The sequence below is a fragment of the Rhopalosiphum padi genome, chromosome 1 (assembly GCF_020882245.1).
Source record: "Rhopalosiphum padi isolate XX-2018 chromosome 1, ASM2088224v1, whole genome shotgun sequence".
Lineage (NCBI taxonomy): Eukaryota > Metazoa > Arthropoda > Insecta > Hemiptera > Aphididae > Rhopalosiphum > Rhopalosiphum padi.
This window is the reverse complement of record NC_083597.1, coordinates 31,645,274-31,659,802: the sequence shown is the minus strand read 5'-3', so window position 1 is coordinate 31,659,802 and position 14,529 is coordinate 31,645,274. Positions and strand designations below refer to the sequence as shown.

The 14,529-nt window shown below is 26.7% G+C and overlaps 2 protein-coding genes across 2 annotated transcripts; both read left to right on the top strand.

Annotated features, from left to right (window-relative positions):
• The first annotated feature begins 4,853 nt into the window (after positions 1 to 4,853).
• Positions 4,854 to 9,870, top strand: LOC132917437 (inhibitor of growth protein 3-like). Its single transcript, XM_060978176.1, has 9 exons — positions 4,854 to 5,016; positions 5,082 to 5,153; positions 5,545 to 5,673; positions 5,726 to 5,860; positions 5,939 to 6,022; positions 6,220 to 6,446; positions 7,101 to 7,288; positions 7,357 to 7,489; positions 8,966 to 9,870. The coding sequence occupies exons 1-9, from the start codon at positions 4,989 to 4,991 to the stop codon at positions 9,083 to 9,085; spliced, it is 1,116 nt and encodes a 371-aa protein (XP_060834159.1). The 5' UTR covers positions 4,854 to 4,988; the 3' UTR covers positions 9,086 to 9,870.
• Positions 9,871 to 12,414: 2,544 nt separating this feature from the next.
• On the top strand, positions 12,415 to 14,324 carry LOC132917447 (large ribosomal subunit protein uL16). Its single transcript, XM_060978198.1, has 6 exons — positions 12,415 to 12,550; positions 12,661 to 12,685; positions 12,968 to 13,100; positions 13,158 to 13,330; positions 13,705 to 13,867; positions 14,105 to 14,324. Exons 2-6 carry the CDS (start codon positions 12,663 to 12,665, stop codon positions 14,270 to 14,272), a joined length of 660 nt encoding a protein of 219 aa, XP_060834181.1. The 5' UTR covers positions 12,415 to 12,550; positions 12,661 to 12,662; the 3' UTR covers positions 14,273 to 14,324.
• Positions 14,325 to 14,529: the final 205 nt, after the last annotated feature.

Sequence of the window (14,529 nt, the reverse complement as noted above, 5' to 3'; positions counted from 1 at the left end):
TATATTGCTTCAAAGCTTAAAAATTGAATGCAAGGTTATTCTAAAAGTATTATAATTATTGTAAAAACTAAAAGCTTACAAATATTTTAAGCACTAAACATATGCAATTATTTTAGCAATAATAATAAATATTACAGTTATTGAATAATATATAGTTACCTATATGATTACATCAACGTGAGCATTGGATTAACATGCATTTGAAAAGTTTGATATACATGTTTAATTTTAGTTAATTAGCCTGTGCAGATATTTCATATTCTTAAAAGCAACAAAAATATAATGTAAAATAATTTTTTTTTTTGTTCCTAATATAAGACAATTATTTTTGCGTATGGACCTAGAGAGCCGTAACTTACAACCCAAATGCAGCTCGCGAGCCGCAGGTTGCTGATCTCTGCGGCATATGTCATAGGCTCATAGCATTGATAGTTGATCGATATACTCCGCTGACGAATGACGATAGGATTATATTTATATGATTGATAAATTGTGGCAGTTTTCTAGCTGGTTGCAATATGGGAATTATCTGTGGAAACTTTAATTTACCAAATATTAATTAGCTTAATAGTGTTTCGGGACTGTCATTTTCGGATAATATAAATGATAAAGTCGACGTAATAGGTAATCTAGTAATAGCTGGTAGCAGTGGTAGGTGATGAATACCGTTTTTTTAACTTCTCCCAAAATAATATCATTAGAAACCAAGTGGTTCTCTTTTAGACCTTGTTTTCACATCTGAAAAAAGACGTAGCATGTAGAAGTTGGAATTTTTTCGGATTCCTTAAAGTTATGCCAAAAATAAATTTCATAAATTTCATTCTCCATGACTCCATTATGTATTACATATGCCATGTCTAAAGTGTTAGCTGTTATTATCAAAATTAATTCCATAGTTTTAAACGTGCGACCATAACTCTATCACAATGTTCCGAGTACCATTAACTGGGAATGTGAATTAAATGATCTTTGGATTTAAATTGCAGTTAGTCGCCTTCAAGAAATTTTACGAACGCTAATTGAGCAACATGTACCGGTCAGTTGGCAATTTGTGTATTTCGTCGCTCGACTCTTGACTTTCCTTATATAGTCATATGGACAACATCTTAATTTGAAAAATTTAATTTTTGAGAAAACGTTGCACACAAAAAACTAAAACACTATGGTGCGTTGGTACCTCCTACCTACTATAAACTACATCGTAATACATTTTTTTGTTATATGCACAAGTTAAAGTCGAGTCAAAACTGGCATGTAGGTCCTACATAAATAGGATAAATATATATTATCATTCTTGTATGATCTACATAGTACATTAATTCTGGTCTTTTGTAAATAATTGTCAGAATACATCAGGTATCTTAAATGTTATGCACTATGAAAATTGAAAGTTTTCATATTCAATTAATATATTATTCAATATTTTTAGAAATTGTTCTTTTATTCCGTGTTGTTTTTTAACTTGATCTTTTTTTAGGAATTCAGCGGCAACGTTGCAAAATATGACTTTCATCATGGAAAGTAAAATAATTTTGTTTAAAAATATCGTGAAAGCTAATCCATTCACAATTTCACATTATTGTTTTATATTTGTTTGATTTGATGTTTTTTCATATAGCCAATAGCCGTTTAATTTTAATTGTCTTCTTGTTTTCTTTAATTCTATTAAAATGTCAGAAAAAGAAAAAGTCATTGTGTAAGAAATGATCAAAAAACAGCCATGATTGACTTTTTAAATCTACGCAGAGCATATACCTGGACCGCGATTCGTTGCGTCGCTGTCCGGCGTCCGCAGACTTTTTTTGTACCGCAGCAATCTTGACTCCGGTTTCCACTGATTCCGCAGCATCATATATTCGTTGGCCCCATGTGTTTCCGGTGTTTCGGTCTCCATTGTCCGACGCCAGAGTCATCATCTGCACCGCCGACGCGCACTAGCCACTCGCCGTTAACCATCGCTTATGCGGTCGCAGCGGAAGCTGTCAAGCCACGCCTGCCGCCATGGTTGTTGCATCGCTTTGCTTGCCCGTGCTAACGCGTCAACGACTACGACACTTGTTCGCATGGGGGACCGGTCGAGAAAAAGGTGACTAAACCGGCAACCATAATATTACTGGTAGTGCTAAATGCTCTTGAAATGATTTTTGTCAGTGACATATTTTTGGCAAAGTTCGCCTTCTCGTTTATTATGTTGTCCTTCGCCGATGTACTTTTTTACCTATTATTTTTTAATCTTTTTTTGATTTTTCAAAAATCCAATTTTGTTAATCAATTTGTAAGTTTTATTTTGATTTTTTTTTCTATTCAAACTATTATGTTCAACGTTTACAATCACTCAATGATGTACCTATATTTTTAATTTTTTTACATTTTTCTAAAATATAATATGTTATTGTTTGTACGTACCACCGAGCCACGTTTTTTTTTTGTTTTTTCTTAATGTTAATATTTAAATTTTTTTATTAATATTATCAAAATGATTGTTTATTTTGTTCCTCAAAAATATTTTTTTCATTTTTGTTTTCGCGAAAATTAAAATGTGTGATTTGCGTTTTATTTTTTGCTATTGTTTAAATTTAACTTTAACACAAAATTATTATTTTTTTTTGTATCATTGAAAAGTTAAAAAGTATAAAAGTATATGATCAGTTAAAAAATTAATGATTTAAAAAACCGTTAAAATACATTATTAGTGGGCGGAACTATGGCCTGGGCCATGGCCCAAGTTAATTAGCTCTGTATTAATGTATCTATTTGCTAAGAACATATTATTTTAAATGTAATAAAATAAATTAGGTATAAATGTGAAAAAAATTTGCGTAATTAATTGTACATAATAAATAGAATAGTTTAAATGTTTAAAATATGTTTAGTATCTGTGTTTCACATGTCAGATTTAAGTTTAATTAAAAGTGATACAATTTTAGATTTCTAACATTAATAATTACTTATGTTTTACATTTATATTGTTATTAATAAAAAACATTGGTGTTCCCAATCGCCCTTCACCCTTTCCTTTGGGTATGATAGATGCAAAATGACCCATGCTTGATGAATGTCCCAATTTAATGAAAATGTCTAGTTCCACCTATGTACCTACTACCACCTATACATTCATAGAAGAATTTTATATTATTTATGTTGTTGCATCGACTTGCGGTGTAAATACTGTCAACACTAATACGAGTTATACGTATGTGTATTATCATTGATTATAAATACTAATATAGTAATATATAGTAGTAAATAGTCATACTATTATTTATAATCAATGGTAAAAGAAAGAAATATATATATATGTAAAAGAAATAGTTAAAATATTATACACCATTAACCTAACGAATTTTGTTCGAAAAGAGTAAAGACGAAAAGCTAAATAAATCATAAAATTATGAATAATAAATATAATAACGGATAGGATACCTATCTAATGAACAGTGCTGAAATTAAGGGTCCGAAGGCGGCTATTAAAGAAGGGGCATTTTTTTAGTACTTGGCCGGGGGCATGAACCCCAGGTAGGTAAGATCCTCTATGCAGCTGCTTATAGTTTTTCTATGTGAAATTTCGGCACTGACTATAAGAATTCTAAAATATATGCATTGTATTGAACTTGAACATTAATATATAGTCAAATATTTTATACAATTTAATAAATAAAAATAAGTACAGTTCAATCCTTTCGCTGCCTAAGCATGGATTCATAAAACTTATTGCAAGTTGTAACTATTAGTGCGTTCGATTTCGATATATTTATAGTAAATTTCACCTACATGTACATTTATAAAGATTATTATTATTATTATTTTATAAATAGTCATGGTTAATGGTGCAATTGTTAACATTTAATGTTTTTTACCAAAATACTATATTATTTACTTATAAATTGTTTTTATCGCCGTATCTAAACATTCATAATTTTATAATTAATTTCAATAATTTGCCTTAACTTCAAGAATAAAATTAATAAGCCATTAGTAGATTTGTTGATACTGAACTAGCTCATGTGTTTTCTCTTTAAAACAATTTTCTTTTGTCATTCTATATTAATAATGGATCTGTTGGTTCTGAATATCTGATGATAAATGTTTTACGATGAAACAGTTTTGCTAAAAAGTATAAAACAACATAATTGTAATTTAGTAATTACCCTGTATTTATGTTTTTAATACTATAATAACAGAAATCATCTACCATAATAATTAATAAATTATAGTAAGAAATTATAAATGCAATAAAAAAATATTACTTTGATACCATAGGTATAGAATGATAATAAAAACAGAAACACCAATATATTTTTATATAATGTTTATTTATTTAATATTATTTATTTAAACTATTTAAAGTAACAATTAATGCTCTAGCACAAAGCGGACTAATTCTTATTAAGGATTACGATTAAACACAAACAAATGTATAGTTGTATGGTCGTTAAACAACGTTGAACATTATAGTTCAGTGGTCCCCAATTAATGTTTTTGAAGGGCCACATTAGGGATCTAAAAGTTTTACAAGGGCCATCAAAATTCTAAGTACATATTTACATTATTTAAAAACCAATAATATTTAACAAAAATAATAATTTACAATAATAACACATATAATGTTGTTGTAATATGTGTTATTTATTAATTGTCTGCGGGCCGGGCCGGATAAAAATTGTTTTCGGGCCGCCATTTGGTGACCCATGTTATAGTTTATAACTTATAGTCTATAGACGTTAGACTACTGCCGTGATAACGACCTTATGAAATATTTAAATATTATTTACCACGACCATGGTCGTGGTGAATGATAAAACAATGCTGTTTACTATATAACAATTAGACAAAACAGTTTCTGAAATTCTGATTCACTCTACAGTATATAATAATGCATGATAATATTTTTTTATAGTTTTTTTAGTTCTTTTACATTTTTTTTTTTTTGAATAAATACAATATAAATATTAAATACTAGTTGGATACTAATTTCATTCTAATTCACAATGTTGTACCTAGAAGATTATCTCGAAAGTAATTAGAATATTTACAATTTTCAATAATAAACACATTTTTATGTTATTATATTCTGTTTTAAGATATCGAGCATTTGCCACAAGAGATGAGAAATCGCTTTACAAAAATGAGAGAAATGGACTTACAAGTAGAAAGTATGCATTCTAATAAAATCTATAATAATATTATTCACTTTTTGTTTTTGTCATAATGTAAAATTATTAAATTCTATGACAATAATGTTAGGTTAATCGATAAGGGTTATAAGTTTATGTTTGGTATAAAATGTTGTTAAAGAATATTGTAAAGTTACACAAATGTTTATTGAGGAGTTATTAGATCCTTAAAAATAAATATTTGATATAACTGTCAATAATAATGATATGAATGATATGATCAACTTGAAAACAATTTTTTAATTTATAGATTTCAATTGGATTTGAATGAACTTTTATTATTTTTCAAAATATTACATTTTAGTTTTATACATTGAATTTAATTTAATTTAAAAAAAAACTATCAACAATGTATTTAAATGTATTTCAGATTCTATGGATTGCATAAAAAAAAACGTGGATACTTTGTTTTTAAAAGCAGACAATATGAATCCAGATGAATTAGAAACTAATTTTAAGGCAATCATGAAAGAAGGAGAAAAATCTGTGGAACAATCTGGTAAACATTTGATATTTTTTTAAATTTATAATCTAAATTGTATTTATTTTAGAGGAAAAAGTTCAATTAGCTAACCATATGCATGACCTTATGTCAAAATATTTGAGACGATTAGATCACGAGTTACACAAATTTAAAATGGAACTAGAAGCTGATAACAGTGGTATTACTGGACTTATTGAAAAAAGTAAAGTTTATTTTTGTAAAAAGTTACAATGGGTATTTATTATTTATTATATTTTAATTTTTTTTTTTTTGATTTCAGGAAGTTTGGATTCAGAACAAAGTAATATTAGTATTCCCAATCAAAAAGAAAATAAGTATCAATTGAATAGATGTCTTTTTAGTGGTTAGTAGTTTAAACATTTATGTTAGTCAGTTGTGATGTATATTTTTTTTTTTTTTAAATACTAAAATATTTAAATGATTTTTTTATGTGTTCTCCATTGAGTATCAACATTTTTATAATTATTTTGTTTTTAGGTTCTATGAGTTACCTATCTAAAAGAATTGCATTAAATACTGATATAATATTTTTTGTTTTAGATAAACAAGAATCATTAAACCATGTCAGTACTTCCAAACAAAAATCAACATCAATAGCTTCAAATTCTACTAGTAGTGGTGATGTAGCATCACCTTCACGTCGCGATACAAGTCCTGCAAATTCTCGAATGGTTCCATCTTCTTTATCGTACACATTGGGACATATGGGAGCTGGAAGTCCTGCAATTGCAGCAGCTGCATCCCAAGCTATTGTTGCTACTCAACAAGTAACTTTACAATGTCTTTAGTATTAATAATATAAATATAATTATTATAACTTCATTTATCATACTGTACTTATAGATTTAAAATAAAAATAACAATAATAAAATATCAAATACAAAATGAAGTGGGTAAAGATATAAATTAATATACAGGGTGTCCTGTGAGGATTTACCCATTGCAATATCTCCTGAAATAATGGAGATATCACAATTCTGGTTTTTTAATAAGATTCACAGGGACAAGAACTACAAATGTTTCGTGTTATAATTTTTTTTTATTTTGTTAAAAAAGTTAAAAAATATATTTTTTATTTAATTATTTTAAAAAAAATACAAGAAAATAATTTTATAGAGTTCATTTTTCTGAAAATATTGACAAAAATTGTAATTTAGTTTTGAATGAGTATTGATACGGTGAGTCCCAACTTAGAAAGAACCCATTTTATTATCTTATTTAATCATTATATACTTTAAGTTAAAAAAAAACCTTTATTTATACAATTTTTATTAATTTTTAATTTTAATAATTGTAAGTTTTTAAGAAACATATGCATTTATTTTCTCTATATTGAATTTAGATTATTTATATTTTAATTTAATTTATTATGTCCATAATCTTAAATATTAATACTAAACAGTAAATTGTGTTATTTTCAGTTGTCTCAAGGTCGTAGGACAGCTAGTCTAAAAGCATCTCTAGAAGCAATTAATTCTGGAGCTAACTTGACAGGTCAAATGAGCTCTGCGTCAGGTGTTCTACCATCAGAATTGCCTATTAGTAAAGAATTAGCAGGTGTGGCACATTTAGTCAACCCTAATATGGATGGAACTAGAAAACATAGAAGGTAAATTATATTCAAAACCAAGCAATGTAATTGCACTTATAATTAATTTTTTGGGAAATCCATTATAGGCGAGGAGGTACTCAAAATGCACAGATGTCCACTGAAGAAGATGTGGATGAACCAATTGATCCTAATGAACCCCGTTATTGTATATGTAATCAAGTTGCTTATGGTACAATGGTCGCTTGTGATAATAAAGGGGTAATTATGAAAAATAAATATAATGATATCAATAAAATTATCAATAGTCAATAAATTAGATTATTAATGATAGGCTTAAAAAGTTTAAACAAAAATTTTGGCAAAACTCATTTAGCCCAAAAATTACCTTTCTCTTTTTGCTTAGACAAGTCAAGATCACTTTAATATTAAATTGGCAATGATATTTTGATTCATTTAAATAATGTACATTTTGTATAATAATATTTTAATGTATAGCTATTAATAAGTATATTTTGAATTAAATGGATACTCTTCAACATGTATGTGTATGTTTAGTTAAATAAAATATTTGTATAAATATTTTGGGCTAAATTTAAAATTTGTTAAATGCGACTTAAAATAAAAAATTTAAACAAGGTAAGAATATATTTCCTTGTAGCATTTCCTTGACAAAGCTACATCATGCTTAGATATTACTTAAAATCAATGATTTCCCACCTTTTTAGTTGTTCGGACTACCAATTTTATAAAAAAAATCTTTGAGGCGTGCTAGTGACTAATAGTACACCTATATATATATATCATAATATTATTTTAAATAAATACGTTATTAATGTTAATACTGTTAATATATGGTCTGCAGCCATTAGGTCCCACACTGCTTCAAATAATTTATGTACATTATAAGCTGATCAAAAATTTGAAAATTAATGCTTTTATTAAAACAACCATCGTCAATTGTCAATTAAATATTAAATTGATCTTATCTAGTTTAGGTGACATGCTTTACACCAAAACATTCAGATAATTATATCTATTAATATTAGAAATAAACTAAGTAATCTATTAGAAAACTATACATATACTATACTATACATATTTCTCTGAAATTATTTAAATTCATCAAATTCTATGGTTAAACCATGATTATTTTTGTTACAAAAGTCTACTATTTAAATAATTGTTTAATTCAATAACAGTTTATTTTACTTAAAAACTAATTTATTTTTTATGCCTATCAATAATTATTAAAATTTATCTATACCTAATCTAATTAACCACAAATATTACATTTCATTTGAAATTCTAAGGGTTTGGGATAGATAACCAAAAGTTTAGTTCTTTTCTTTTTATTTCTTGTGGTATAACCATATGGGGGTCAACCGTTTGCATAATGCTTACCATTTTTGTCATGGCTGCCATGATCGCCTGACCCTTCAGTTGTGACATAGGGAAAGTCACAGTCTGTGATACTTCAGACATGTGGTAGGTCCAGTCTCTACTACCACTGCCTTAATTGCTCTCCGTCCTGCTTAAAAGACATTGCCTTTACTATATAATAATAATAATAATCTACATAATTCTTCCGTATCACAAATGTTTAGTTCTAGTATCAGTTAATTCAAAAAAAAAAAATGTATGTCTCATCATTGATTATTTTTAATCAATGGTTTCATTCTTATATTTCATGTATGTAAATATGTTTATTTAAACTATTATTGTTTTCTTTTGCAGTGTCCATATGAATGGTATCATTGTGAATGTGTCGGTATAACAGACCCACCAAAAGGCAAATGGTATTGTCCTCAATGTATTACAACAATGAAGAGTCGTAGATCACGAAAAACCACATGAATGATAATGCATTTACTTATAACCACTAATGTGTACTTATTTATATATTTTTTTAGCTTGATATTATTGAAACCAATATTTTTTGTAAAAAAAAAGAGAATAGAAAATGAAAACAAAATGTAAATTTTTACAAAACATTCTTAAGGAATTTTCTTGTTTGTTTTATTAATATGTTATATATAAATTATTTAAAAAAAAACTATTATAAATATTTATATTTATATTATATTACTCTTAGCAGTTTTTCAAGAATTAAAAAGAAAGAATCTTAGTGAAATAACGTTTGTAATTTTTTATAAATTAACCACAGTGAGTTCCGCTTAATGTGATCACATTGGTTCAGATCATTTTGATTCTATTAACCGGTTGATTCCATAAAACATTTTTTATTTATTTTATTTATACACTTTATTGATGAGTTTATATTTATATATATGTTTAAAATTAAATTAAAATAAAGTAAAGAAGCTATCTATTTTTGATTGTATTGAGAATCTATTAATTTTATTTTTATAATAGTCTGAAATTAAAATACATATACAATTAATAAAATACATATACTTTATTTCGAATGAGATTGTACCTCGGCGGCCAATTTGTGCGAATGGGTGTGCCTTTACTACACAGCAGGCGAATAGACAGTTGACTCGGTGGGGTGAACACATGGGTGTTGTCTGACTGCCGCTTGATGAAAACTGGTTGTCACCGAGGTACAATCTCATTCTGAATGGAGTATAGGTACATGTTTTTAATTATTTGAAATTAAATAAATAATATTGTATGTATATTGTGCCTATAAATTTTGGAACAACTAAAAAGTATCATTATCATCATATTTTGAATAGCTCCTTTTAACTTTTTTCAGAACAATTCTTGTTTCTTTATTCATTTTAGGGAATTTTGAAATACCTGTAAAAAAATAAGAATGTTTTTAAAAATGATTCAATTAACTAGTAGTTAAATTAGTAACATAAGATCGGGTTTGGGATTTTCAATTTTGATTCCAATAAACGATTGATTCTATAAACCAGTGATCACATTAAATGGAACTCACTGTAAAATTTAATTTACTTTAGATGAGTAATCATTTGGTCTTTAGAATTTTTACATTATGTATTTGTTAGACGCATTTATAGGTAATGATTAATCTCTACCAATAAATCTTCCTGGACCTTTATCAGTTATTTATGGATGTGAAATCCGACCTCACTCACATGGGTTTGTTGTACTTTAAATATGGCTGCATAAAATTGCTTTGCAACATATGAAAATTGTATACAACGGTAATGTTGTATCTATAATTGTAAGTCAATTCCCAAAATCATATGAATCTATTTTAGAGACAAGGATATCTGACTTAAATTGATAGAGTTATTAGTTATAATTAAAGATAGGGCTTTTATATTTTTCACTGAGATTATGCAGTTCCAATTGGATAAGCTGATTTCTCAACTATTCATTTTCCTATAAACTGTTCTACATAATATTTTTTAGCGTATAAAAAGCATATGTCAAGGTTCAAAAATATTTTGTACAAAATAATATGTGTGTATTATAGTTTTTTGAATTCATATATCTGCATTTTAGATATGTACACATGTAAAATATTATTAAACAATATACAACTATCCATAATCATAGTTATGATTGAATATAACTGAGTCATTTTTTAAATATTAGGATTAATTTAACTATATAATAACTTTTATACACAATTACTTTTATTTGTTTTTTTAGTATTTAATACCTTTTTATGAAAAATCATATTTTTCCAAAAAATAATATTTATGCATATAAAAGATTACTTTGATGAAATTATAAAGCATAAAACTATTTTATTTTTTAAGATTTTAGGCGAATATAATTCTTTAGTTATAATAATTATTTTGAAGCATCCATAAATCAATTAATAAACCTTTATAAAAGATTAGCAAATATTTATGTTAAACAAATCTTTAATGTATTCCTAAACATTGTTTTCCAATCACTATTTTATTTATACACAACATACTAATAACTTATAACTAATAACAAATTTTATTAATTTTTTTTAATTTATTTAATTAGAGAATATACACTCTATACCCAAAGGCATAATAAGAATATGTGTTACATTATTTTAAAAACATGAATAGGGTGAGAGAAGAAACCATCCAGTGATCGCATTTCCTATTGCTTAAATATGATTACCATTATTTTTTTTTTCTATTAATTATATTTATTGGAACTGAAAAAAAATATCTGTTTAAACTTTGTCGTATTATTAAAAATAGCAATAATGTAAGATGGAAATTCTAACAAAATAACTCAAAAAGTCATAATCTTGACACTTAACTGAAAAAAAACTGATGGACGATTGCATTATTGTTATAAAGTAGCTAGCTGTAATTTTAAATTTACCATAATATAAAACTATAAACAAAATTATTTTCAAAATATTTAGATTTGTTTTACATTTAAGCTATTTATAGTATAATGAATATATTCATACTGTTTATCCTTAGGGACCTCCTATCTTCCTATCTATACTTAATAATAATAATAATAATAATAAGCCTACAAGAAAATTAAATTGTAGGTCTGTTAAAACGTATATATATAACAAAGTTACATTTGATTATCTATATTATAGAACATGTTCTAAGGTTATAAAGAGCATTAGTAAGTAGCAAAACTTTTTTTTTTTTTTACAAGAAAATATACAATCTATATCATGACATGGAAATAATAAGTATATGTACTATAAGATAGAAAGAGAAAAAAAAAGGTAAAAAATAAAGTAGCAAAACTAGCAATATTATTTTCGACTTATTCATGTCAGTTGCTCTTTTGCCTTAAGTATTCCTAAACCTAAACTTATGAATTCTATAGAGTCTGATCTAAGCAAATAGGAAATAGTCTATTGGATGAATGCAATGTGCCGTGTGGCATACTCTCTTTTTTAAATCACAAATTTTAAATTTCATGTAAATAATTAAATGAATAAAAAGTTAAGATTAATATTTATATATTTACATACAATGTTTGTACAAAATATTTTTCATAATTTATTGGCACAAATAAAAAAATTAGATATTTGTTATTACATAAATTAGAACAAAAATACAAAACCAAATTCACACTTTATGGAATATTTTTAAAATATGAATATTTCTTTTTACATATGTATTTAGTATTTTAATTCGAGAAAATATTTCAATATAAGATTAAATAAAAATATTTTTAATTTTTACCAATATTTTAAAAACCCGGTACATTCTATGGTTCATTTTTAGCGGCCACTTTTAATCTCTTTGATATACTTTCTTCCATGAAATATTTACTCATGCAACGTATTTACAATCTCTCTTTAAAATAAAATTGTTCCACCTTTCCACTCAACGATCTGCCATCGTTCTCTTTTGATAAACATTATTGGGGTATCGTTTATGTTCTCTGAATCATTGGTGGAACATCCTTAAGCAAGTAAGTTTTTATAAATTTTATCCATTTGAATCCTACAATTTATTGACGTTCTTCACGTCGTTGTTATTAAAATCGTATCTTTACTAACTGTTTTAATCTTTTGTTCACAGAAATGGGCCGTCGTCCTGCAAGATGGTAAGTAAAATCAGTATTATTTCATACTAATCCAACCGCCACATTTTATGTTAAATGACTAATTCTCTATGAGTTTTTTACTTTATTGTTTTTATAATACTCCACTGTTCTTTATATTTTTTATATTTGTACTATACGTCATTAAATTCCATCACTATATACTATTTAGCATATTTTTGGTTTAAATTATTATCAAAACCATTAATATTTGAACTAGAATAACAATGGAACAACACCAGTATGAGTGAAATATTCAAAGTTTTTTATTTTTAATGTTTATAGTTACCGTTACTGCAAAAACAAGCCGTACCCAAAATCACGGTTTTGTCGTGGTGTGCCTGATCCAAAAATTAGGATCTTTGACTTGGGGAAGAAGAAAGCTAGAGTAGACGATTTTCCGTTATGTGTACATCTTGTAAGTAGTATTTAATCATACTCATATCCAAATTTATCTAACAGTCATTATTGATAGGTATCTGATGAATATGAACAACTATCATCTGAAGCTTTGGAAGCCGGACGTATCTGTGCCAATAAATACATGGTGAAACACTGCGGTAAAGATCAGTTTCACATTCGAATGAGACTTCATCCGTTCCATGTCATTCGTATCAATAAGATGTTGTCATGCGCTGGAGCTGATAGGTATGTGTTCAAATTTCTTAACTTGATTGCTTTTCCTTAACTAAAAGCAATTATCTTGAGTAATGCAGTCGGTATAAAAAATTGGTTTACTGCTCTTTATCTTTACATAATAAAAAAAAAAATTTATTTAATGTTACACATGTGCTCAAAACAACCAACATCAACATTTTTTTTTGCTAGGCTTTTTTATATAAATATAAATAGTTTGAAATTGGTTTTATTATATAACAGCAAGCTTAAAATACAAACAAATTAAAAATGTAAATTTGAATTGTTATAATACTATAACTAGAAACTAATATTCAAGTTAAAATATTAAAATTTGGTTATTGAATAAAAATAATAATAAATATATAATTTTCCTTTTTCTTCAGGCTCCAAACTGGAATGAGAGGTGCCTTTGGTAAGCCTCAAGGTACTGTCGCTCGTGTGCATATTGGTCAACCAATCATGAGTGTTCGCTCATCTGATAGATACAAGGCGGCTGTTATTGAAGCTCTACGTCGTGCTAAATTCAAGTTCCCTGGTCGCCAAAAGGTATTTACTTGGTTGTTATCTTATAATCAGACATTATTCCTTATAAGTCTATGTATATTGCAAAAAGAATATAGTGTATGAGTTAACTTTCTTTGTTTATTATTCATCATTCACATAAAAATTATATTTAAAATAAAATAATTAATACTTGATTATCAAAAAATAATTTTTTATGTGAATTATATTATATTGACTCATCTATGTAGACTTAATGTTGATGCTTACTTTACTTTCCAGATTTATGTAAGCAAGAAATGGGGTTTTACAAAATACGACCGTGCCGAATATGAAACATTGAAGGAAGATGGAAGACTAGCTCCCGATGGTGCCAATGTTAAATTCCGACCTGACCATGGACCATTAGATAACTGGAGAAAAGTCCAAAGGGAACTTCTTGCTGTTTAAATATGGTTTTGATATCTCTTTTATTGGAATTGAATAAAAATAATTTTGTGAAGTTCAGAGTTTTATTTTAAAATTAAAATCCTTGAAGTTAATTCATCCCATCCAAGAAATAAAATAAATTAGTGACAATTTCAAATGTTTAACAATTATTCATTAGTATGTAATGTTAATGATAAAATGTACAATGCGTGAGTTTGGTTGTAACTGTTAATACTTAAAAATTTCCAATTTAATATTACATTTTACATTTTGTTACA